General features: G+C 33.9%; 1 protein-coding gene across 4 annotated transcripts in view; it reads right to left on the bottom strand.

Annotated features, from left to right (window-relative positions):
- The window catches only part of CEP112 (centrosomal protein 112), a 376,462-nt gene that overhangs the window by 219,311 nt on the left and 130,387 nt on the right, over positions 1-26,764 (bottom strand). For all 4 annotated transcript variants that reach the window (XM_069481637.1, XM_069481639.1, XM_069481638.1 and 1 more), the window contains 2 exons: positions 26,250-26,385; positions 12,302-12,409 (listed from right to left, as the gene is read on the bottom strand). In XM_069481637.1, coding sequence (XP_069337738.1) covers positions 12,302-12,409; positions 26,250-26,385 — 244 coding nt within the window. The remainder of the gene's footprint in view (positions 1-12,301; positions 12,410-26,249; positions 26,386-26,764) is intronic.

Below are 26,764 nucleotides of genomic sequence, written 5' to 3'. Positions count from 1 at the left end.
CACTTCTACCTTCCATCTGATGTGAGTGTCTCATGTGGTAGCTGCTATTTGGGCACCCTATCTTCTTGTTGAAAGCAGGCAGCTCAGTTCCACAGCAGCATCTCTCACTGGCAGCCCTGGAATACAGAGGAAGCCACCATGAAGTTGCTAAGGGCACTGGTGCCCCTACCAACAGTGTACCCTCAGCACTCTAGTGAAGGCAGTATCATCTAGGCCCTCCCATTGGGTGGGTTCTCTGACTAAAGTTACAAAATCACTCTCATATGCTCATTTTCCTGATACTTGTGACTTTTCCTCAATACCATGTCAAGGCAGTTCCAGCATGACTGGAACAGTAAGGAAGCAGTAGAAAAGACCACCACCTAGTAAAATCACAAACTATTGTAAACATGCTACATTTTTAAAAAAGAGAGATAAAAGACATTCAAACATTGCAAACTCTATCAAAAATTACATTCATCATCAGACTAATAGTTCAAGGGATACTTTGCTTTAAAGTGTTGGCTATTAATAGGGATTTATTTATAGGGCTTGCCAGGTAACACCTGCACATCATCCCACATCCTACTCCAGAGCTCTCTGTGGAAAACTTTTGCTTCTTGGTTGTGAAATTTAGTACTACTTTTATATAGTTCATTACACTCATGGCATTAAGATCCACACTAAGAAACAGGAACATCAGGCCCTGGTAATTTCCATTTAATGAGAATGGACTTAACATCTTTAAGTCAAGTCTCAAAGCAATTTACATTTGCAAAATAGCACACCTAAAATATTGAAATAAATTTCTAAATTCTCTAAAGCTCCAGAAATTTAGCTCCAGTAGGACACAGCCTACTGTAAAGTTAGCACGGTGTCACTAGACTGATTTTATATTCTTACTAAAAGATGTTGAAATCTTTTTTATTAATTGCAGTTATACAATGTGCTATTAGATATTCCATTATGTGAAAAATAAAGAATTCCTTAAAGATAAACTTGAGGACATGCAATCTTCTCTGCGTCTTTGGAGTTAGAGGAAAATTACATTTTGGCATAAGAAGTATCACAATGTGATCTTTCTGAACAACATCTTATAGAAATAGGCACAAAAAATAGTAAAAAGCAGGCACTGTGTCAAGAACAGAAATAGCATGTGTCATCTGTGGGTAGCCATGTGGTTCCAATATTAAATACTTGCTACAACAAAAAGATCTATCCATGAAATCTGTCAATCCACAGTTCAGTTTAGCCATGCAAGTTCTCTTTATTTAACAGTTTAATTGCTGTGATAATTGCTATTAGAGATGGTACAAAGGCCAGCCAGTACACACTGCTTCTTCACTCCGTTTCCTCTCCAGTCAACCATTAATGGCCAGGATAACTGTTTGCTGAAGCTCCCAAGGCTCATGATACATCAAGAACTAAAGGATGGAAACATAACAGCAACTAGGAAGCTGATAAACCAAGCCTGCACTGGAAGCAAGTACTGTCTTCTGTGGGTACCTTTCCTACTTAATACCTCAAAATACTTACACAGCACCTGCAGGTGATGAGTGGCAACTACCCTGAGCTTTTAACACATTTTGAAAAATTAGCTATTACTTTCTGTGTTTTTATCTGCCAAATCTCAGCTGAAACTCAGGAAGGATTCAAATAGTTAAATGTTTTAAGAGGTTTTTTCTTTCGAGGTTTAATGATGGTCAACTCCAGCCACACAAACTGAGAAAATTAATTAAGAATCCGCCCTTATCAATGGAGTTCAAAATTTTTGGAAAAAACATGTCTTAACTGTATAATTTAAGTTATTTTACCTTAGGTCTGTTTCTCTAAAACACATTCAAGTTCTTGATGAAATCTGCATTTGTCTTAACCTATTATAGTACATCTCTGCTGTTGAAATATAAAAATCTCCCGAGTTTGCCAGCTAACATGGCATTTAGGAGGACAAAAGATCAACCAGGTTATAAACTTCTCTGATCTATAGGACTATGTCCTTGCTTTCTTTTTACTTTCTGTACCTCACCTACCACAATGCTTCATACTTATTCATCATTTTGACTGGAACAATGTAGCATTCAGGAACAACCAAAAAATAGAAATAGGCAGAAAAGAGCTACTTCATCTTGCTCATCATAAAATTGGGTTGTCCACCTGCATGGTCTCTGCCTTTCCTGTGGCTGGAACGGATGGCTGGTCTTGCTGCTCTCTAAGAAGAATCCTTCCATCTGTGCACTGGATTCCATCCCCTCTTGCCAAATTAAGCCTGTTGCTCTCACAATTATCCTTTCAGTCTGCATCATCAATATTTCCTTCTCCATTGGATCACTCTCATCACCAAAAACATTTTTACTGTATCTCATTAAAAAAAAAACTTTCCCTTGACCCCACATACTCCTCTAGTTACCATGCATTTCTCTGTTCTCCTTTCTTTCAAAAATTCTCCCCAAAAGTTGTTCACATCCCCTTCTATCTCCACCCATATCATTCAGGCTTTTGTTCCCACATTCTACTGGAGCTGGTCATGTCAAGGGGGCTAAAGACCTTCTTGCCAAACCCAATGGTCAGTACTCAGTCCCCAACTAAGTTCTTCTTTTGGCAACATCTGAAACAAATGGTTACTCATTTCCTCCTTCCTGAAACACTTACTGCATATGGCTTATGGGAAATCACCCCTTCTAAGTTTTTCCTTTACCTAAGTGGCTGCTCCTTCTCAGTCTCTTTTGCTGCTTCCTTCATCTCTTCCCCACCTCTAATTGTTGGTGTGCCCCTGGGCTCAGTCCTGGAACTTTCTGTCTTTGCTCTCCACTCATGTCTCAGTGTTTATTACCACCATTCACTGGATTGCTCAGCTGGAAAACGTCTAAGTCCCGTTTGAGTTACCTCTTTGCCTCACATTCCATTTCACATAGACTGACAAGTCCTCCCTACAAAATATGACCCAAATATCTTAAATATGACCACTTGCCATCACCCTCACCACCCCCCTCATCCCAGCCTACTCTTGCCAGCCTACTGCAATCGTCTCCTAACTGGCTTCCCTGCTGCCTCTCCTGCCTTCGCCGCAATCAGTGCTCCACAGCAGGGACACTGATCTCTTTAAAACGCAAACCAGACCCTTCTCAAATGCCCCAGTGGCTTCCCACCCTGGTCCCTAGGACTTGATATAATCTGCCCTCTTCTTAGCCTCGGCTCCTACCATTCTCTCCCCAGCTTGCTCCATTCTGGCTACTAACCAACCATCATCATAGCTGTTACACCTGCTCTTCCCTCTGCCTGGAATGTTCTTCCTCACCTCAAGTTTTTGTATGGTTTCTTCCTTCATTTCATTCAGGTCTTAATTTGTATATCACTTTGGTAGAGTCCTTCACTAACAACCTTACCTACAATAACACATTATATAAAATAACAACATGTAAAGTAGCCCCTTCACTCACAAACACCTTTGCCTGCTTTATTTTCCTTCATAGCAATTATCATTATTTCACCTTACCTTACATCATATTTTGAGAAAGAGAGGGCTGTGTGCGTGTGCGTGTGCGTGTGCGTGTGCGTGCATGTGTAGTGGCAGTGCTGGTGCTGCTTCTTGCCTCTCTCATAAGGGTAAAGACTCTATTTTGTTCACTGTCATATCCTAAGCACCTAGAACAGTGTTTGGCACAAAGTAATTGCTCGATAAACATGTGCTAAATAATGAATGATTGAGAAGGCATTGTTTCAATTTTGTATTTTTCATGTATTTAGAGAAGGAATAATGAGTTAGTCATATCATCATCTAGGAAAAATTTTTAAATAGAGTATCTCTGAAACTAAACATGAACACTTCATACCATAGTTATGAGAAGAACTGCCTTCACCTTTGCCCTCTTAATTTCCACTCTAGGTAAAGTGGGATAAAATTTCTAGATAAAGGTATAATTTGTTTTAACTTAGATGAGAAAAGTTTCAAGCAAAAAAAAAAAAAAAAAAAAGAAGGCCGGGCGCGGTGGCTCACACCTGTAATCCTAGCACTCTGGGAGGCCGAGGCGGGTGGATCGCTCGAGGTCAGGAGTTCGAGACCAGCCTTAGCAAAAGTGAGACCCCGTCTCTACTAAAAATAGAAAGAAATTATATGGACAACTAAAATATATATATACAAAAAATTAGCCGGGCATGGTGGCGCATGCCTGTAATCCCAGCTACTTGGGAGGCTGAGGCAGGAGGATTGCTGGAGCCCAGGAGTTTGAGGTTGCTGTGAGCTAAGCTGACGCCACGGCACTCACTCTAGCCCGGGCAACAGAGTGAGACTCTGTCTCAAAAAAAAAAAAAAAAAAAAGAAGAAGAAGAAGAAAAGGAAAAGGAAGAGGAGGCCCCACTTCGATTGCCTTTCACTAAATATCAATGCCCATTTTATAAGTCCAGGCTCTGAACCCTCGGCCTGGAATGAGAGCCGGGCTCCACAGCTTCATTGCCTTGGTCTCTGATTCTAGCAGCCCAAGGACTAGGAATCTGGTACTTTGCCTATTGCCTGCAGGACCAATTTGTGACCTGTAGTTTAGTTGCAGTCTCTAAATTAGGGGATTATTGAAATAAATAATTTGAAAGACTGAGAGCATCATTTAATCAAAGATTGTATTTGTCTTGATCACCACTGAGGAGCACTCGAGTAGTTAATATGTATGTTTTTGGGGCTCAAAATTACTTATCACAAATTGGAAAAAGAAAGGCCAAACAGAAAAGACTTTTAAAAAGAGTATGATAAGCTGAGCAAGAGGAATAAGGCAAAGAGAATAAAAGCAGTATACTGGATGTACAATAAATTCACATTTAGAAATCAATAAAACATATAAAAATCCATTTTGAAGAGATTTTAGAGAGACCCACAAATTCATGGTCATTAACCTCATCTGGAACCTCAATACTGAAGAGAAATTTTACCTGGCTTTCTGGTCAGATCAGTCTTACTCTCACCAAAATAATTTCAAACAATTCCCACTTGCATCAGCTCTCCTATCCATGTGATTCCGCCATCGTCAGCAAATGATCTTGCCTCCTACCTCACAAAGAAAAACCTCCAGTAATAAGAACATTCTCACCTGCCTACCACAGGTCTGCTCACTTCTATGCATCTGTCCTTCTCTTCTCTTCTCTAGTTAACAGCAAAAGCCTGCCCTTCCTCTCCAAGGCCAACACCTCCACCCAGTGACATGGCTCTTGGCCACACATCTCCACCCTCTTGGAAACCTGTGCTAGTGAGTGTCTTCCCTGTTTCCTCTATTTCTTGCTTTCTACTGTTTCCTTTTCCAGTGTAGATCAAATAGTCTCTTTAAAAGAAGCTTATGCTTTTAGGTCGTATTACTTAGATAATTAAAGACTAATATATTTACAAAGGGAAGGATTGAGAATCACATGCTATCTGATTTTTAAATATCCCAAAAGATCTTAATTTAAAATTTCCCACTTGCTTATCTTGCATAATTTGTTTTGTCTTTGCTACCAAAATAGTGTGTTTCATATAACAGTAGCTTGTAAGAGGTTGGCCCTTCAGTATTTTTGATAACCATTGACAAGAAGCATTTATTCTTTCTTGGAGAATTTGATCACTTGTAGATCTGCTGAACCACATTTCTCTTTAAAGGCTTTGTAGTGAAAAAAGAAGATACAAAATATAAGATTAAAGGATGACATAATGGGATTGCCAAAAAAATCCCCATAGTTCAGGAAATCCTAGCATGCCTGCTTGTTGTTTGTTTCCAACTTGAAGTTGTTTGTTTCCAACTTGAATGAGGTTTGTGAAAAGACAATTAGAATTGTCTTTTTGTTCCAATGGGTTATACAGGAAAGAAACAGGAAATCTTGATGAAAGCTTAGGCTTTACAGGATATTTGTGTGAGCATTTATCCCATGTGTTTGATGTTTTTCTTTCCACATCTGCACACTTTACGCCTGCGCTTTGGCTAAGATATTTTAAAATGCTACATTGCTGTTTTCACTTCATTACAGTTCCTGGCACGATGCTTTCTATAAGGGAGGGGCTTAAAAATGAAAACTGAAGAAGGAAACTGAGGCTCAGAAGGCACAAATCATTCATTTCCTCTGAATGTCAGTCAATTCCCTCATTATAAAAATGTGAGGATTAGACCGGATACGTGCTTTTAAAACTTTTCCACCAAACTCCTAGCAGCAGTGAAAATGAATAGTACCCCCTGGGGGATCTGAGGGCATAGCCTGAAGCAGCCTCTGCAGGCTGGAAGTTTCTTTGAAATGTCCTATTTTATCTTAAAAATTCATGAGAACTTCGCATCTTACAAAACAGGAAAGTCTATGTTTGTTTTAATGTGAATGTTACCTCAATAGTAAAACTACTTTGCTTTCCCACAACATAATCAAGTGAATCCAACCCTCCAGGAAACATGTAGGTAGACTCAGGCACTCCTGGTACTTGTTCACTCCCTCCGTTTGAGAAGCAAAAGCCTGGATGACGATCAGCATCTAAATCCCTTCCTGGTGGGAGATGTTATAATTATAGCATTTACAATTTTACCTTTTAGAGAAAAGTAAGACAAAATAACAGAAAAAGTTTCACATTTGTATTTGAATGGCAACTGAGGAAGTAGGCAAAAGCCCTGGTATAAGGAAATCCAGCTAGACAGGTACGTAAGTAAATGAGTCAGTGGTGGAACCAGAGAAGTTGGTGTATCAAGAGAAGGGGTGAAAGTCTGATCAGGCAAATGAACAGAATGTCACAGAATCTTGGATGTGGAAGAGACCTTAAGCGGTAGGGCAGCCCTTGACACATACTTCAACATGCTCGCGTCGGGAAACTGACTTTCTCACAAGACAAACCATTGCACACTTGAAGTGTTCTTTAGAAAAGAACTACCTTAAAAAACTCAAAATATTCCTCACAGTACCATCTACACAGGGGTTCAATTTCTGCCCCCTGGAACTCCATGGGTGTGCATTTAGAGTGGAGGTCAAGAGCATGGCTCAGGCTTAGGTTCTGATTCTACCATCTATTAACTGCGTGGGACGCAGGCCAGTTACATAACTGGATGTGCTTCCATTTCTGCAACTAGAAAATGAAGATATTAAACAATGGCAGCTGCCTCGCAAGATCACTGTGAGGACGGAGAGAGGCTGAAGACATGCAAAGCATGGAGAGCAGTGCCTGGCCCAGGGGAGGTCCTGGCAAGTGGGGGCTCTTGGGATTCTTATCACACAGACCAAGCCTGATAATTCCTGTAACACTGAATTTACAAATAAGGAGATCCACAATTCTCTGTAGACTTCTCTTCTGGCAACATATCCTTATTCCTTTAAATACTCCCTCTGACGTAGTTCCAGACCTTTCTATATTCTAGAAACTCCCCTTTGTTTGAGTTTGTCAGTGTCCTGCTTAAAATGTGGTGACCAAAATTGACTTACTCCTTATGTGACCTGATATGTAAACAATAGACTGGGACCACGTCCACGAGCTCTCCTATCCTTCTGTCCCAGGCACAGTACTGCCCTTATCTCTGTGTCTTTCAGTCTTCCTCACTCCCCACTCTCATATTTTAGTGACTGATTTTCTAAATCAAAGCATGACATTTTATATTCAACCCCAATAAATATAATCTTCTTAATTCCAGCCTGTTTAAAGCTTCAGAAAACTAATTTCCTTATCCTACATATTAACTACTCCTCAGAACACTAAGCATCAGGTAACTTCAAACTTTTTTTTATCCCTTATCATCATCCACTGACTGACAGACGCTTAGAAATCTCACTTCAGGTTGACACTATTCATTCAGGGATGGCCCTCTGAACCATCACTTACCCACATAAAGATACCAATATCCAAATCATATTTTTACATTTTGCCTTCATGAAGGACCTTGTCAGATGGCTCAATAAAGCCCAGATATATTACATCTACTCCTCTTTCCTTATCTACCAGCCTGGCTACACTGTTCAAAGAAAGAAATGAGCTTAGTTTAATCGGCTTCATTTTTAGGATACTCATGCTGGCTTGTAGAGACCGCTACTATATGCCTACCGAAACATGTTAACAATTTGGAGTGGAGAAATATTGTTACAGTTAATAGAATATTCTACTGAAAAAAGGTTAACTAAAACAAGTTTGTATATTATCACATCTGTAAATATTCTCCTAAAATACACCAGCTCATATTCCTGCCTTCATCTCTCCTCAGTGAGGTACTGCCTGGGATCGTCATTCTCAGCATTTTTATTAACACCAAAACTGAAGATGTTTATACATGGTTGTTTACTCAGTTCATATCTTATCTCTTTCTTTCCGCTGGCAGGTCATTTATTGGGACATTAATTATTTTCTTATAATCTGTGCTAATTACTTTATTTGTCTGCTTAATATTTGTATATATTATGCATTCATTAATTTAATAAGTGGAAATCACTCTTTGTCTAACATATTAGCTGCAAATATTATTTCTTCAATTACTTTTTTAACTAAAAATAATTTTTATTTAGTCAAAAGTGTTTAAATTTTCCTCAGTGGCTTTTCTTGTGCTCAACTTAAAAAGTCGAAGTTGTGCCAATAAAATCACAAAATAAATGCAAGTCAAGCATTGAAATCACTTGGCTACAGTTGGCTATAAATTTGTCACCCACATGATTATCATCAAAATAAAAATATAATTTTAAAACTCTCATAGAGAACTCTTCAACTTCTCATACCCTATATGACAATAACTTCTGATCAGTATTCATGTTACATAAAGAGTTTTAAACTTGGTTATCCTTTCTCCCCTATTTATTTACTAATTTACTTAGAGGAACTGACATTTTTCTTATTTTTATTACTGCTTCTAATATGGCTTTTAATACCAAAATTACCTAAATTGTATTAATACTCTGTAACTATAACATAACAAAAAGCAACACTCCTTGCTCTTCCTTAATATTCTTATTTATATTTCATTAATTATTATCTACCTCTGCTTCCCTCTTGGCCCCTTATTCCCTAATCCCGGGCTCCACCTCTTGGTATTAATATAGTTTCTAAAACTAGTTTCCCAAGCAACCTCTATTCCATTACTACAGCTGTGGAAAATATCCTCCATGGCTCTTTAGATTAAGTGTATTTCAGTAGAAATACATACATACATTTAAGTTGACGTGTCAAAATGACTTTCAGTTGCCATCACATATTAATCAGAAATTAGCTACTTCATCTTACATTATACCACTTTTAAAAAATAATTTGATAAATTAACTCCATTGCACTGGCTTTTGGAGTTAGAAAGCTGAAGTTATCCACATTTGGGTACCTTTGAAAATAATCTGCTAATGCTCTATCTTCCATGTCTTTTCTTCCCTTTTAGGCTTTTCAACTATTGGTTATTGTTATGCTGTACATAAATTGCTTAAATTTATTTTGTATTTCATTAATGTAAACATATTATCCACTTAAAATGCTACAGAATATAACATAAATGTTCCATAATATTTATTCCATTCTATTGTTTCTTAGTATTCACATTAATGTTTTAATTATCTAAGTAATGTATGATACATGTTCATTCTGAAATTTCAAATAAAAGTTTATTTACAGCATATAACAAAAGTCTCAATTCATAACTCTAACCCATAATTCCATATACACGTAAAATCACACAGAATTTTTTTACTGAATTTACATATCTATGATACAGACATGTATGTTTTAATTTTACATAAAGGGGATCATTATATACAAAGTGTTCTAACATGTGCATTATTCCCTTAACAATATGTCTTAGAAACCTACATACATTGGAACCTACAGATTTATATCAATCTTTTTAATAAGTACATAGTATTCCACAGTATAGATTTAGCATAATTTATTTAATCATTCACTTTATGCTTTTTCATTACTCCAAATAATCCTCCACAAACATATGTGAACATATATCTTTTTGCACATATGTAAGTATTTCTATAGGCTAGGGTCTAAGAAATAAACTTATTGGATTAAAAACAATATGAATTAAAATTTTAAAACAATAGAACATATACATTCTACATAGTATGTATACACAAAGTATATATATTTTTGGTTTAACTTGCTTACCTTTTTCTAGTTTCCTAGGGTAGAAACTTACTAAATCATTGATTTGAGAACTTTCTCCTTTCCTAATATAAGCACACAATGCTATAAATTTCCCCCAAACAACTGCTTTTTCTACATTCCATGAGTTTTGATTTTATGTTTTTATTTTCATTCACTTCAAATATTTTGTTATTTCTTTGTGGTATGTAACCTTCATATTTAATATATAATAAAGTAATTTTAAAGTAGTACCAACAAAGAGTTATAAAAAATGAATATCTTTTACATGTATGGTTGTTTTATTACTACTAAAAACATTTTAATCAAAGTGCTTAAATCTTTCTGAAGGTATCAGAGAAATATCATATAGACAGCTTGGAGAAGGGAAAAGAATACCAGATCAATCAGAAATTGAACTCTCCTTAAGACTTTAAGCTATTTGGTTTATTACTTTGAGCAAGTAATTTCACCACCTAGGATTAATAATATAGAGTCATATAAGCCAAAAGTCTTTTAAAAAATAAAACACATACATGTACAACCAACTAAAGGTAATGTCTTCATTGATGATTAGATTAAGAACATTGAAATTCCTACCTTTTAATATACAGGCAATAGACATCTATTGATCAAAACTCAATTCAACAATGAATTGTACTTCTATTATGAACTCAATCATAGAAACACAATGCAACAGAAGTTGAAAAAATATAACAAAATGTTCTCGCTGTCTTCTAAACTGTACGTCTTTCTGTATAAAAATAGCTTTATGTGATATACTCACATACAAGAGTTAAGTGTACAAAATAATGAGATGATAAATGCTATAATTTTAGAAAAAGAAAAAGTTGGTAAGGGCTAAAAATGTCACGTAACATTTGATGGAAGAGTTGAAACAGGAGGTAAGTCTTAAGGATGGGAATGATTTGCCAAGATTGAATGGAGCAGGACAGTCCAGATAATGAAAACAAAGAAGAACCAATTCTCAAACTTTTTTCTTTATAACCACTTGCTCTTACTCCATCCCTATGAAAGCAACTTAAATATTTCTACCAACATTTTAAGATTAAAACAACAACAAAACCACATTCCTATGGACACATGTCAGATAAGACTTCCTTCTCACTAAATTCAAGTGGGTCACTAATTGTTATCAATTGGAGGAAGAAACAAAATTCAGTAATCACAGGGATTAATGAATTTTTGATTTAGTACCTGCTTAATAGGAGACTAAAATATGATAATAAAAAAATTATTCAGGTTTCAGGATTTATGTGATTTAACTATTGTCTTTAGAAAAAATTTTCTTAACCTGAGTGACTAAACTATTATAATTAATGTTTTCCTAAATGTTAAGGAAACAAGGCAAGCAAATTAGGCAAAGTAAAAATTAATAGCCACCTTAAATATTATGGGAATAAACAGGAATATATTTTTTAAAAGAAGAAAAATAAACCCTTTCTTATTACTAAGTAAGAGGCAGAGCACTGAGGGCAAAATCTAAACTCATTATGTCCTAGTCCTAATCTATCTTCTCCCTCATCTCCTACAGCTGGAACCTTTCTCCCTCTACTGCAGCTAAATGGGTCTTCACCATCATTTTTGTTCCTTAAACATTCCCAGCTTGCTCTCTTCTCAGGGTCTTTGAACTTGCTGTTCCCTCAGACTGGAATACTATTTCTCCAGGGTCTCACAGATGGCTCCTTCCCAGTTTTTAGGACTCTCAGCACAAATGTCAGGACTTCCCTGACCACCCCAAGGTTGGTAATCCCCTTCCCACCCTCAAAGGGCAAAGTCTATAAATTCAGTCTCTTTTCGTCTTCATAAATCACTCTTCAAAATTACTTCGTGTTAAATTTTTGCACTCACTGCCCACAAAAACATAAGCTCCATGAGAGAAGGAACCTTGTTCTCTCCATCACTGTTTTCCCCAGTGTCCGTAACAGTACCTGGCACACAGTAGGTATTCAACGCTATTTCTTAAACAAATGAATAAGTCAAACTGTGGTCTGACAGGAAAAGAAGAACTCAGGAATCACAATAAATGCTTCAATTAAACATTCAGATTAACAAACTGTCAAAATAGACTTTAGTGAAGGTTCAAATTCTCCATTTCTGGATTTTATTGAAACAAATATGACTTTAAATATTTCAAATATATTGGGAGTGACATCTCCTAGTAATATTTTCACTATGCAGATATTTTGTGATATAGAGATGTTTAAAAGATGGATTATATATGTATTAAAAAATTAAATGGCAGCATCAAAATGAAAGACCAACCTCCTGTTCATATCGCTGTTTGACGCCCTCTAGTTGCCATAAAAACTCCTTTGATTGTTTCTCACGAAGGGACTTAGATCTAGTTAAATCTGCTTCCACTTTTTCCATCTACAAAATTTAAAAGTCAAATATTAAATGTGTAAACAAAAAATTGTATTCCATGTTTTTATAATTTGTCCATTCATTAAAAATGACAGATTTTAAACACCTTACCAATCATAATGATGAATTTAAAGATAATAAAATAATGAAACAAACATCAATTATTTTAATACATTTTAATAATTTAAGGATAAAAGTTAAAATTGGCATATAACTGACTAAATTCTAATATTGTACCATCAATGTAGTAGAAATATAATTTTAGACATTCAAATATTTATTCAATAAGATTTTATTAAGCTCTTCATATGTGCTGAATGAGAGAAAAATTTTCCAGATTCTATTTCTGATAAGAGACTTATATCTAAAATATATAAAGAATTCTTACAGCCCAATTATAAATGGGCAATTAAACTCAATTTTAAAATGTGGAAAGGATCTGAATAGATATTTCTCCAAAAAAGATACATAAATATCCAAAAACCATAGGAAAAGATGCTCAACATCACCGTCATGAGGCAACTGCAAATTAAAAAAAGAATGACATACTACTTCAAGCCCCCTAGAATAGCTATAATCAAAAAGATAAATAATAACAAGTATTGGTGAAGATGCAGAAATATCAGAACCTTCAACACTGATAGTGGGACTATAAAATAGTGTAGACACCCTGGAAGACATTCTGGCAATTCCTCAATAGGTTAAACACAGAGTTCCATATAACCCAGGAATTCCACTCCTAGGTATGAAATGAAAACATACATCCATACAAAAACTTTATGCAAATGTTCATAGTAGCACTGTTCATAACAGCCCAAAATAGGAAACTATCCAAATGTCCATCAGTTGATGAATGGGTAAACGAAATAGCGTATATTCATACAGTGGAATATTAGCCATAAAAAGGAATGAAGTACTAATATATGTTACAACATATAGAGCTCTTATCAGATACTCTTTTACATGAACCAGGAAAGAGATACTCTCACAAACAATAATGAAAACACTTTCCATGTCAATAACATGAAAATGGCACCTTTATTCAAAGTAGTACAGTAATTCATTTGTCTTTCTATGCCTGTACATTTGGGTATAATTTAGGAAAATATTTTTTTCAGAGGCAATTGTCAGTTAATGTGATATCCATTCTATCACTGGCTACTTTATATCAGTTATTATTCTGTCTCACTGGTATGTTGAGTTATTTCTCCTTTTTAACTTGTATACAAGGCCTTCTTTCAGGTTACCTTTTGGTAAGAATCAATATTAATTAAAACATGAATATTAGAGGAAATGAACTATGTTTAGATTTTTCCATACTATGTATGTATATATATACATGTATATATATATATGCATATATATTTTTTAGAAGGTGGACAATCCATACTTTATTCATTTGACACCAAAACAGGGTTGCTTTTAGTCTCTATTTTTTTCATCTTCATATGGATTTTTTTTTATTATTTCAGCATATTATGGGGGTACAAAAGTTTAGGTTATGTGTAGGCCCCCTCCGGCCCCGAGTCAGAGCTACAAGCATGTCCATCCCTTAGACGGTGCACATCACACTCATTATGTACGTATACACTCATCCCCTCCCCTCCCCTAGATCTGCCTGACACCCGATTAATGTTATTCCTAAATGTGCTCTTAGGTGATGATCAGTGAAACCAATTTGATGGTGAGTAAATGTGGTACACATTTTTCCATTCTTGGGATACTTCACTTAGTACAATGGGTTCCAGCTCTATCCAGGAAAGTATGAGAGGTGCTATATCCCCATTATTTCTTATAGCTGAGTAGTACTCCATGGTATACATATACCACATTTTACTAATCCACTCATGTATTGATGGAAACTTGGGTTGTTTCCACATCTTTGCAATTGTGAATTGTGCTGCTATAAACATTCGGGGGCAGATATCTTTGTTATAGAATGGCTTTTGTTCTTTTTTTGTTCTTGTTTTGTATTGCTTTTCTCTTCTTGCAGAAATATTTTGTGTAAAAGCCAGCAGAGCTATAGGCCATCTTTTACCATTTGAAAACTGCTACAGATAGCAGACAATGCGATTTTGAATTAAAAAACAAAAGCTTCGAGTTTGTTTTAGAAAGAGAATTGCTGCTTCAAAAATGAGGCCCAGGAGACAAAGTGGAACAGACTTAAACTTCTACAAAAAATTGCTTCACACTATTTCTTTCATTTTGAAGAACATTTTATCTCATTTAACATTGTTTAAATAATAACCTAATCTATACTCCAATGGTGAAATCCATTATAAGTGTTAGCTGTCAGCAATTAGTTGTGTAAAATGTACATATTTTCATGTGAAAATGCATTACTGTTAGAATTATTTCTACATATGCAATCATATTTTTAAAGAAATATTGTGCTATATCAAGTGGTATTGGCACAAAAGCAGACATATTTACCAATGGAACAGGACAGAGAGTCCAGAACTAAACCCATACAACTGATTTTTGATAAGGATGCCAAGATTACACAATAAAGAATGGATAGTCTCTTCAATAAATGGTACTGAGAAAATGGACTATCCACAAACAAAAGAATGAAATTGGATTCTTACACCATACACAAAAATCAATTCAAAATGAATTAAAGACATAAGTTTAAGACTTGAAACTATAGAACTACTAGAAGAAAATGAGGGAAAAGCCTCTTGATGTTGGTCTTGGCAAAGATTTCTTAGATAAAACAATAAAAACACGGGCAACAAAAGCAAAAATAGACAAATGGGATTACATCAAACCAAAAGTTTCTTCATAGCAAATTAAACAATCAATATGGTGAATAAAAAACCTACAAAATAAAATATTTGCAAACCATATACCTGATAAGGGGTTAACATCTAAAATATATAAGGAATTCAAACAACTCAAGAGTAAGGAAACATATCCACTGATGACTTAAAAATGATATCAAGGATGGAATAACTGGCTTTTTAGTATTTTTAAGACAGATCTAAATATGAAATTGATTTTTGGTTCTTTTTACTTCAGCACAGTCAAAATATTAAGAATAATAAATTTTTAAGTGTTTAAAGTATTAAACATTTAAATATGTAAAATAAAAATTAAGTGTTTTATGTACTCAAAGTTGGTAAAAATAGAATATCTTCTATCTAAAAATAAAATTATCTTCTGTAATCAAAATAGACAATAATTTAATTTAAAACACATGAAAAGCCTTTTTATATCTAAACATTAAGAAAAATTGAAAACAAATAACAATTGATATTATAAGAAAATGAAATACATGTTATTTTAGATTATACTAACCGAAAATGCCAGACCCCACTCCATTCTCTTTCCACAATTTAACAAAACTTCAAAAAACAAGTCTTAAAATACTTAAAGATTGTATAAAAATACAGGGTTCTCAGTTGCCATAGATGCAAAAGATTCTGCTTCATCATACATCATTCCATATTCTATTCAACTTCAAGTAAAAAAAAATAAAAATAAAAAGCAAACTCCCTTATTATGTAACTCAGGCTTCAAGAAAACCTAAGAGTAAAACTTGGTGGGCAAATAAGGTGCAGAAAAGGGCTTGGGTGCATTTCTGTGATTGCTTAGTGTTTAAAGAAACAAGAGTAATGAAGGATATTGTTAGATATTCTTGATATGGTGCCTCAGGCATAACTTTTTGCTACATGTAAGAGAAAACTCAGGTATCCATAGCTTAAACAACACAGGTCCTTTTTTTTTTTTTTCCACATATAACAAAAAGTTCAGAAGTAGTCTGCTACATTGGCAACTCAAGGATGTCAGGGCTAAGGTTGCTGCAATTTAACGTTCCCCTAATGGTTGCAAAATGGCTTCTGCAGCTCTTAACCTCTAGGAAGAAAAGGGTAAAGGGTGAGGATAAAGGGATAAGGGCAAAGGGTACATACAAACTGAGTTGAGTCCACTTTTCAGGGGCTTTCCTACAAGTTCCTGCCAATAGCAAATTAGTTATCCTGTTTGCATCTCATTTGCTAGAACCTACATTAAATGTCCAGCTCCATCTGCCAAGTAAGAGTCTGTACTTTTAAATATGTATCTCATATTGCCCTAAATGAAATCAAGGCTCTATTATTAAGAAAGTAGAGAAGTACATTAGGTGAACATCTGGCAGTCTCCATTAAATATAGTCATAATAAGTTATTGCTCTTCAGTGTTGTTATAGTCTAAGTAATTTGACATATACAATTCATATTATACAAATACACAATTATATACAAATAACACTTAAAAATATGTTTTGTTGTATTAAATATATATTTATATAGACTACAAGAAATAATCCTTAAAATATTTTCTGATATGTATATTCAAATAGATACACACATACATAGATAGAAATAGATAGGCAGGCTGGCAGATAGTTATAAATGGCAGAAAGACAGATAAACATTTATTTCTGTGCTTGGCTAAAGACCCAATTGGAACTAATGTACTAAAAAAGGAAAATCAATTAACATATTATTATAACTGATTATATCTGTAATTCATTTGTGAGATGATAGTTAATATAGAAAAGATAATATATCTTATATATGTGTTAGTGTGGTGAAAGATTGGTATGAAATGGAAGAGATATGAAATGTAGAAATATTTCTAGAAATATAACTACATTATAATTTTCTAACACCATAAGAGAGTATGTCTAAATTAAACAAAATAATAGGCTTAATATATTCACTAATGAATTGCATATTCTTCCCTATTCAGGTCATTGTCCTGTATTTCATTATTCCATTTGACAATTTTCAGAGTTTTTGACTTTTATATTTCTTTCTTAATATAGGAAAACGAATGAAATTAAATGGATTATTATTAATGGTATTTTTATGAGTATCATCATTATTGCAGAATATCACCAATATTTTGGAACCACACGTAAAGAAATTACAACACTTTCACATACATTAAAATAAGCAAGTATTTTTAACATTTTAAAAAAATTCTATTGAAATATAATATAAAGAAAAATGAATATAGATGAATTTTCTCAAACTGAACGCCTCCATGTAACTAGCACCAAGGTCAATAAATGGTACCACAGAAGTTATTACCTCTCCACCTACAAATAACTTGCACTGAATAATTTTGCTTGGTTTTCTTCCTAATATAAATGGAATGATATGATACAAAATCTGTGATCTTTGTGGCCAGTTCCTTTCAACACTGCATCTGTAAGACTGAAACATGTTGTTAGGTAGAGTTGTAGAGTCTTCATTCTAATTGTTGTATAGCATTCCATTGTGTGAATATACCACAATTTATATACCTATGTTACTGCTGATGGATTTGGGTAGTTTCCAGATTTTTACTATTATAAATAATGCTGCTATTAATATTCTAGTATATGTCTTTTTATTAAGTATAAATGCATTTCTGTAGGGCATATACTTAGATGTGGAATAGCGGGGCATAGGGTATGCATGTATTTAGTTTTAATATCATGTATCTAAAGACTGTAAAGAAAAAAGGAATAGAATTTAAAGCCAGATATTTTATCAGCAAATATCATTTAATGACAATGTATTTTCAAGAGGAGAAAGATAAACTGGAAAATTCAAGTGGTTGGTGGAAGCCCCAGGAGGAACTAGTTAACTGACATTCATGCAGTTGGTTTACAAGATGAAAAAGTTTCACTTTAGAATTGCCACCAATACATCAAAGAATATAGTTGTCTTTTTCAGCCATTTATTTGTTTCACAGAGAATAGGTAAATATAGCACTGTATTTCTTTAAAAAGTATGATTGCATATGTAGAAATAATTCTAACAGTAATGCATTTTCACATGAAAATATGTACATTTTACACAACTAATTGCTGACAGCTAACACTTATAATGGATTTCACCACTGGAGTGTAGATTAGATCATTATTTAAACAATGTTAAATGAGATAAAATGTTCTTCAAAATGAAAGAAATAGTGTGAAGCAATTTTTTGTAGAAGTTTAAGTCTGTTCCACTTTGTCTCCTGGGCCTCATTTTTGAAGAGCAATTCTCTTTCTAAAACAAACTCAAAGCTTTTGTTTTTTAATTCAAAATCGCATTGTCTGCTATCTGTAGCAGTTTCCAAATGAAAAAAGATGGCCTACCGCTCTGCTGGCTGTTACACAAAATATTTCTGTAAGAAGAGAAAAGAAGTACAAAACAAGAACAAAAAAGGAAGACTGTTAAAAATATAGACTATGGAAAAATCCAAATACATTATGATAGTCCAAATAATGAATCTGCTGTTAGATTTTCTTTTAGAATTTGAGCTGTATCAGATTCACACTTTTTAATCACCTGACAATCTGGAATAGAAGACTTCTAATTTACCACGTTTTGAAATATATGTTTTAATATTTTGACATTTATTCAAATTTGCCATATAAGAATTATTTGACTGATTTGTGAGTGAGCCTAGCTACAAGGATTCCATTATGAATGGGTCCCTTATTACTACACTCACACCAAGGGTGCTTTCTTTATTTCAGAAATCCAATTGCACTTGGCGAAAGTATATGTAATTGAAACCACCAATACACATTTCTTCAACAGAAGACGACCAAAAGAATTTCCGGCTCATTGTGTGCAATCACTGTTAGTTTCCAAGGAGTCTGATTCTAGCACCACTAGACAGCTCAGGCCTGGTGAGGGGCTGCTCACAAAGACAGGACACAGGAATAGGGTATGTGGGGGAGTAGAGGGATTCCAGAGGCATGTGGCAAATTGGTCCTTCACTGGATCATTTAACCAGTCCACAGAGACGTAGCACCAAGAAGGTGGAGACACTGGAACTCTTAAGGTAATGAAAAGAGAGAGTCAAATAGGCCTGACGGAATTGGTGAAGAAAAATAGCAGACAGACCATGAGACAGGCAGAGAACAGAGCAGAAATGATATGAGGAGTGCACCAACTGAAAGGACAGTTACAGAACCAATTCCATAAATACTATCTTTCATCCCTAGCTATCCTTATTAGGTAGTAGTCTCATTTTGTGGCTGGGTAGGGTTCTTAATATAATACAATGGTTTCTGAGATTACATTATATCCAAGGCTTTTAGTTCTGCCACACAAACAGTAGATTCCTTTTTTAACTTAAAAAAATTAATCATTTCTAGATTATCTCCAATTTTTGATAAATATTTCCTAATTTTTCACTATCAATAAATAACATCACAATAAACATCTTTGAGCACACATCTTACACACTTTGTATTTCTGAAAAATAACGTCTTAGAAACAACTGGTAAGTGATAAGCAAAGTGTTAAAGCAATCCTCCAGAAAGGTTATACAGCATCACACTCACACCAGAAATGTATGTTACTACCTGTTTCCTCAGGCCTTCATGAATTGCTATCTATGTGTTAGTTGGAAAACAGCTCATTGCTGTTTTATTTTTTAAAAATTTACTAATATAAATGATCATTTCTTATTGTCAATTTCTATAAAAAATTACATTGGGATTTTGACAGGGACTGCATTGAATTTATAGGTCAATTTGGGGAGAGTTGTCATTTTGACAATACTGAGTTTTCCAATCCACAAACAAAGACTAGCTCTCCACTTACTTAGATCTTTTTAAATTTCTCTCAACAATATTTTATTGTTTTCAACACTTAAGTCTTCAACTTCTATCATTAGTTTAGTTGTAAATATTTTATTCTTTTTGATGCTATTGTGAATTAAATTGTTCTCTCAATTTCATTTTCAGATATTTCACTGCCAGTATACAGACGTGTGACTGATTTTTATACATTGCTCTTGTATCCTGTAAACTTGTTTAAATCAATTATTAGTTCTAATATTCCTTTTATAGATTTTGTGGGATTTTTGTCATATAGGATCATAACATCTGAAGCATTTGTACTTCTTTCTTTCCAATCTGTGTACCTTATTATTATCATTATTATTATTTTGCCTTGGTGCACTGGCTAAAACCTCCAATACAATGTTGAATAGAAGTAGCCAAAGTAGACATCTTTGCCTTGTTCTTAGGAGGAAGAGCATTAAATCTTCCAATATTAATTGTATTAGCTATGGAGTTTTCATAGATGTTCTTTATTAGGTTGAGCAAATTTGTTTCTAGTCCTAATTTGCCAAGAATTTTTTAAAAATCATAAATGGTGTTGGACTTTTTCAAATGTTTTATCTGTCTTTTTGGAGATGATCATGTGATTTTGTCCCTTATTCTATTTAATATACTGTATAACATTCCTTGATTTCCAAATGTTAAAACAACCTTGGATTCCTGGGATAAATCCCACTTGGTTGTGGCATATAATCATTTTTATATGTTCCTGGATTCAGATTGCTAAAATATCATTAAGGGTTGTTGTACCTACATTCATGACAGATATTAATCTGTAGTTTTCTTGCAATATCTTTCTCTGGGCTTTGACATCAGAGTAATACTGGCTTCACAGAATGAAATGGGAAGTGTTCCTTCCTCCTCAATTTTCTGAAAAAGTTTTCAAAGAAGTAAAATTATTTTTTTCTTCAAATATTTGATGTAATTTGCCAGTGAAGCCATCTGGTCCTGGGCTTTTCTTTGTGGGAAGGTTTTTAATTAGCAATTAAATTTCTTATTATAGTTCAATTCATATTTTGTCTCTTCTTGAGACAGTTTTGGTAATTTGCATCTTTCTAGGAATTTGTCCATTTCATTAAAGTTGTATAATTTGTTAGTATAAACATTTTAGTGATATCATTTTATAGTCCTTTCATTTTGCATAGGATCAATAGTGGTGTCTTCTCTTCTTTCACTAACTTTATTAATTTGTATCTCCTCACTTTTATGATTTGTTGGTTTGGTCAGTCAAGCTAAAGTTTGTCAATTTTGTTGATTTTTTTTCAAAGAACCAATTTTGGGCTTCACTGATTTTCTCTATTTTTCTGTATTCATACTTTTACCTTCTGCTCTAATCTTTATTATTTCCTTTCTTCTGCTTGCTTAGACAGAAGCTTGCTTTGTTTTTCTGTTTTCTTAAGATGAAGTTTAGGCTACTGATTTGGGAACTTTCTTTTGGGATATAGGTGTTTAAAGCTATAAACTTTTCTCCAATCACTGCTTTAGCTGCATTCCATAAATTTTGATATGCCATATTTTTTTAATCAGTTCAAAATATTTTCTAATTTCCCTTGTGATACCTTCTTCGACTCACGAGTAATTTAAAAGTGTATAATTTAATCTCCAAATATGTGAGGATTTCCCAGATTTCCTTTTGTTGTTTATTTCTAATTTATTATTGTTGAGGTCAAAGAACATACTTTAAATTTTAATCCTTTTAAATTTGAGACTTGTCTTGTGGCCAAGCATATGGTCTACCCTGGATAACGTTCCATGAGAGCCTGCAGTTATTGGGTGCGGTGATTTAAATCACCACTCAAGGCTCAGACTCACCCCTGAGTGGCACAAGTACAAACAGACCCAAAGCAGCACAGCAAAGGTTTCGAAACTTAACTAAAACTGGAATCCACCCATAGAAGATGAAACAGGCCTTTTTCTCTGAAATGAATTGGGTTGATAGTCTGCTAAAACAAAAAACTCAACAGTATCTAGAGAATTATAATGGGACTCAGAGCTTACAAAACATTCAGTATATACTCTTTTGTGTTCACATTCTTTCATTTAACAGAATTTTGAGATGCATCCATGTTGTTGTGGGTGCCAATAGTTCATTCCTTTTCATTGCTGAGTGGTATTCCATTGTATATACCACATTTTGTTAATCCTTTCACCATCTGAGGAACATTTTGGTTGCACAAGTTTTGAACTTTTATGAACAAACCTGCTGTCGATATTTGTGCACAAGTCTTTGTGTGGACATGTCTTTACTTCTCTTGATTAAACACAAAGGAACTAAAGACTGACTTATGGACATTGTATTAATATATTAGTGTTTTAAGAAAATTGGCAGCTTTCCAAGGTAGCTATACTATTTTTCATACCCACCAGCAAAGCATAGAAGAGTTCCAACTGCACCACATCTTTGCTAACACTTGGTATTGTCAATCATCTTTATCATTTTAACCATTCTAGTGAACATTTATGGCATCTCATTTTGGTTTTTAATTTGCATTTCCCTGATAAATGATGATAATGTTGAGCATCTTTTCATGTGCTCATTAGTCATTTGTATATCTTCTTATGTGAAGTGCCCAATCAAGTCTTTTGCCTATTTTTAATTGGGATGTTTGTCTTATTACTGAGTTGTAAAATTTATTTCTACTTTAAATACAAGTTCTTTGAAATATATGTAGTATGAATCTTTTCTTTTCTCCCATTCTCTGGCTTGACTTATTTCCTTTTGTTATTTTTTAATTGTGTCTTTTAAAGAACAAAACTTTTTAATTTTGATGAAGTCCAATGTAGCAATTTTAATTGAAATTTAATATCTAGTTTTACTGCATTGTGGTGAAAAAATATGTGTTCTCTGACATGTTTTAGAAATACATTTAGAGTCTCTATGGTCTACTGAGTTTCATAACTGTTTTAAGAGAATGTTGTCTCTAAATGACAGAAAGTAGAAATATAGCTGTTGTATAAACTTTTATTTAGACCTCCTGTTTGGTTTTTGCCCCTCTGATCCATCAAAGATGAAGAAAAATATATTAAAGCCTCCCATGGCTATCTATGTCAATCTCTCCATGTATTCCTAATATCTTTTTTATCTTTGGATTGAGTACCCTTGCCTGTAGCATACAAAAATGTATACCTTTGTCCAGTTTAGTGACTTGTATTGATTCTCATTTGTATGGTAGTGTTACATTCCTACTTTCTTTTGTCTGAATATGTGACATATTTCCATCATCTCTTAAATGTAATTTTTGTGTAACTTTATTTTATTTGTATCTTTTATAAACAGCATATTCATAGATTTAAGTCTACTAATCAATACTTTCTTTGACTAGAAAAATTTAACTTATTAATTTTTATTATTACAGTGATATACTCTATCTTATTTTGGACATTTTGTTTTGTTTCTGCTTCTGTTCCTTTGGTAGCCTCTCCTCTCAAGTTTTGTTTTTCTCTTCTCAAGGTTTTTATAAGGATGTATGTCTTATTAATTTTATCAATGCCTATGTTTATATATTTCAAAATAATTTCAACCTATATTTCCCTAATTTTAAGAATCTCGTGAGTCTTGTGTATTCATAACAGAGTTTTAGCATAATATGCTCCTCCTACCCTCTCACTATCTACCTACTTCTTGATCTTTGTTAATGTAATTTAGGCATTTGGATTCAAGTTGTTATTAAATTTGTATTTTCTCCTTTATAAACTTTTTTAATCAAAAGCAATATTAGCATTCTATTTTATAATCAGATTTGTAAAAAATTATTTAAATTTGTTTCTACTTCTTTGGGTTTCAGTATTCCCTACTCGTTCTTTTTATATGATGGTTTCCTCATATGTTGGAAGTATTGTGCTTCATTTCTGGATTGGTTGATGTGTTCGTATATTTCTTTCAAAAAAGTAACAAGTGGCATATACTATGTGAGCTTTTATATATAGAAAAATATTTCTCTATTGATTTTTCATCCTCCTTGGTTGTATATAAAATTGAGTCACAATTTTTTTTCTTTCAAAACTATAAAGCATTATTCCATCATTTTTCTAATTTCTTTGCCAGTGTCATCCTGCCTAGAAACTTGCAGAATAATCATTTTTATTCTCAAGGTTTAATTCTTTTCCCAGAATTTATTCAGATTTCATTGCATTAGTTTTACTTGTTATGTGGCCTATCATAAAGGTACTACTTTTCTGAATTTTTTTTTCTCAATTCTATAGTAGATCATTTTCAGAAGTGCACTTGTATCTTGTGAGAGCAAAATGCAGAAGGCTTTTCCTTATTCTGCAGAATGCTTTCACAGGTCCCATGTTGTCTGCTTGCTTTTTTTCCTTACCCTTGAATTCTCTGATCTCTTAATGTTACATCATCAGCCCCAACAAGTGCAAGTTATTGAGCCAAAAGTGTCAGCTATGGCCTTAGCACTTTCAAATGTCTAATTTTGAGCTTCAGATTCTTAACAGTATACCTGAAAATTCTTGCCTGGGGCTTTCTCCTTCAATATGTTCTCTATTCCTTTAATTTTAAGCCTATCAGAGAGCTTCCTATACAGTGCCATTGAATATTTGGACCAGAAATACATCTTAGGGCCTGGGCCCTGATCACAGCAGGGAGCTAGGAAGAGGTGCACAGCCTCCTATCCTAGCAGGGACTGAAAGTCTCTGCTTTCCAGTACAGACTCTCAGCAGGAATCCAGCTTTTGCCTCAGGCAGGATGTGGCAAACAGAAAGAATGGGATCTCAGACCCCAATCTCAGGGCCCAAATTCACACAAATCCGTATGAGTGGAAATCAGAATTGAGAAAATAACAGCACAAATAAAGACAGTTCTAAACTATTAATATAAATCCTACAGGGCTCAGCCAACCCAACATGAAACCTTCCTTATGGACAGCCGTTTCTACCACCAAGTGTGTGCTTGGGACTTCTAAGGAAAATAACTACAGCGGAAAACAAAATCACAAACAAGTACTGTAATATTCTTTATAAGTAGGAAAAACTGAAAGTAAATTCAATATGCCTGAATAGGGGAGCTGATAAATAAAATATGATATATTCATATAATGAAATATATTTAGCCTTAAAAGGATTGCACTAAATCAACATGGTTAGAGCACAGATACATAATATTAAATATAAAAGAGGAAACAAGAATAATACATAAAATCTGTTAGTATTTATCTAATTTTTAAAAAACAGAAAAACAAAAATTATATGTCTATAACATTACATATGCATATATAACACAGACATTATATATGCATATAAAAATATAAGATAAACTGAATTAATACAGTTGTCCCTCAGTATTCATGGGAGATTTGTTCCAAGATCCCCTGTGGATACCAAACTCCACAAATGTTCAATTCCCTTATACCAACTGGAATATTTCCATATAACCTACACATATACTCCTGTATAAATGAAATCACCTCTAGATTACTTGTAATACCTAATACAATGTCTACACGTCACTTCATTCACGTGGATTCAACATAGTAGCTGTATGTGGTAAATTCAAATCTTGCCTTTAGGAACTCTGTCAAATTTTGTTTTCTAGATGTATTCAAAAATATTGGTTAAATCCACAGATGGAAAACTGACAAATGTGGAACTCATGGATATGGAGGGCCAACCGTACACACTAAATTAATTATAGTGGTCTATCTCAGAAGTAGAGAGGAGAGAATAGTGTGATTAGACATGAATAACAAAGTAAACTAAAACTTCACCTGTAATGTTTTCATTTTATATAACCATAATATTAACAATTATTGATTCTTTACAATGGGTATCTGGGAGTTTGTATTAATATAATAATAATTTCCTTTATTCTTCTAAAAATTTTTAAATTTTCTTTTATAACCAAAAAAATATATCACTAATCCTGTACAAGAATTGGAGACAGCCTCTGTCCTCCTGAACTTCCAAATGAACATAGTTTGTTGTAACTGATCAATAAAACACTATTTACGGAATATGAAGAAACACAGACATGGTTAACTTGAGCTACAGCTCTAAAGAAACAGATCAGTCATGAGTTTTTTCTTGTAGGTTGATCCACTCTCCCAAGGCAAAATACATTCTTGCCATTATTACATTTGTAGAAGGCACTTTTAACTCATTCTGAATCTCTGACCCAATTGTATGGCTAATTTTGATAAAGCTTTTTTAAAAAGTGAAATGTTTCTGTCATATTTAAGATGAGAATGTACCTTCCTATTGAGAGAGTGACTTTCAAAAAGGATGGTGTGGCTGCCTCCCTACCTGCTCTTTCATTTCAGCATAGACTTTCTCTGAGTTCAGTTCCACTTGCCGCTTAAACTCTTCCAGAGCAGCATCTGCCTGCTGGGCCTGCAACCTCTGAACTTCAGTCACACGAGTTAGCTGCTCCTCTTTTTCCCTAGAGAAGTTCAGAAAAGCACCAGAGTTAAAATATAAAAGAACTAGGCTTCAATGAAAGAACAATATTTAACCCTCTCTAAGATAAAATTTAGATTTCAATTTTTTGATCCAAATCCTATAAAACTTCCCTTTAAAAAGGTGGTAATAAAATAACTTGTCTCAGAAGAAAAAGCATATAAACATGTAATACACATTCGATGAAGGAGAAACTATTTTCAAAGATTTCCCTAAAAACAAACTGCATAAAACCATGTGTCTCCATCAACTAATGAATGGACAAACAAAATGTGGTATATCCATACAATGGAATATTATTCAGTCTTAAAAAGGAATGAAGTTCTGATAAATGTACAACATGGATGAACCTTAAAGACATT

The sequence above is a fragment of the Eulemur rufifrons genome, chromosome 9 (genome assembly GCF_041146395.1).
Source record: "Eulemur rufifrons isolate Redbay chromosome 9, OSU_ERuf_1, whole genome shotgun sequence".
Taxonomy (NCBI): Eukaryota; Metazoa; Chordata; class Mammalia; order Primates; family Lemuridae; genus Eulemur; species Eulemur rufifrons.
The sequence above is the reverse complement of the archived record's forward strand: the minus strand, read 5'-3'. Positions and strand labels throughout refer to the sequence as shown.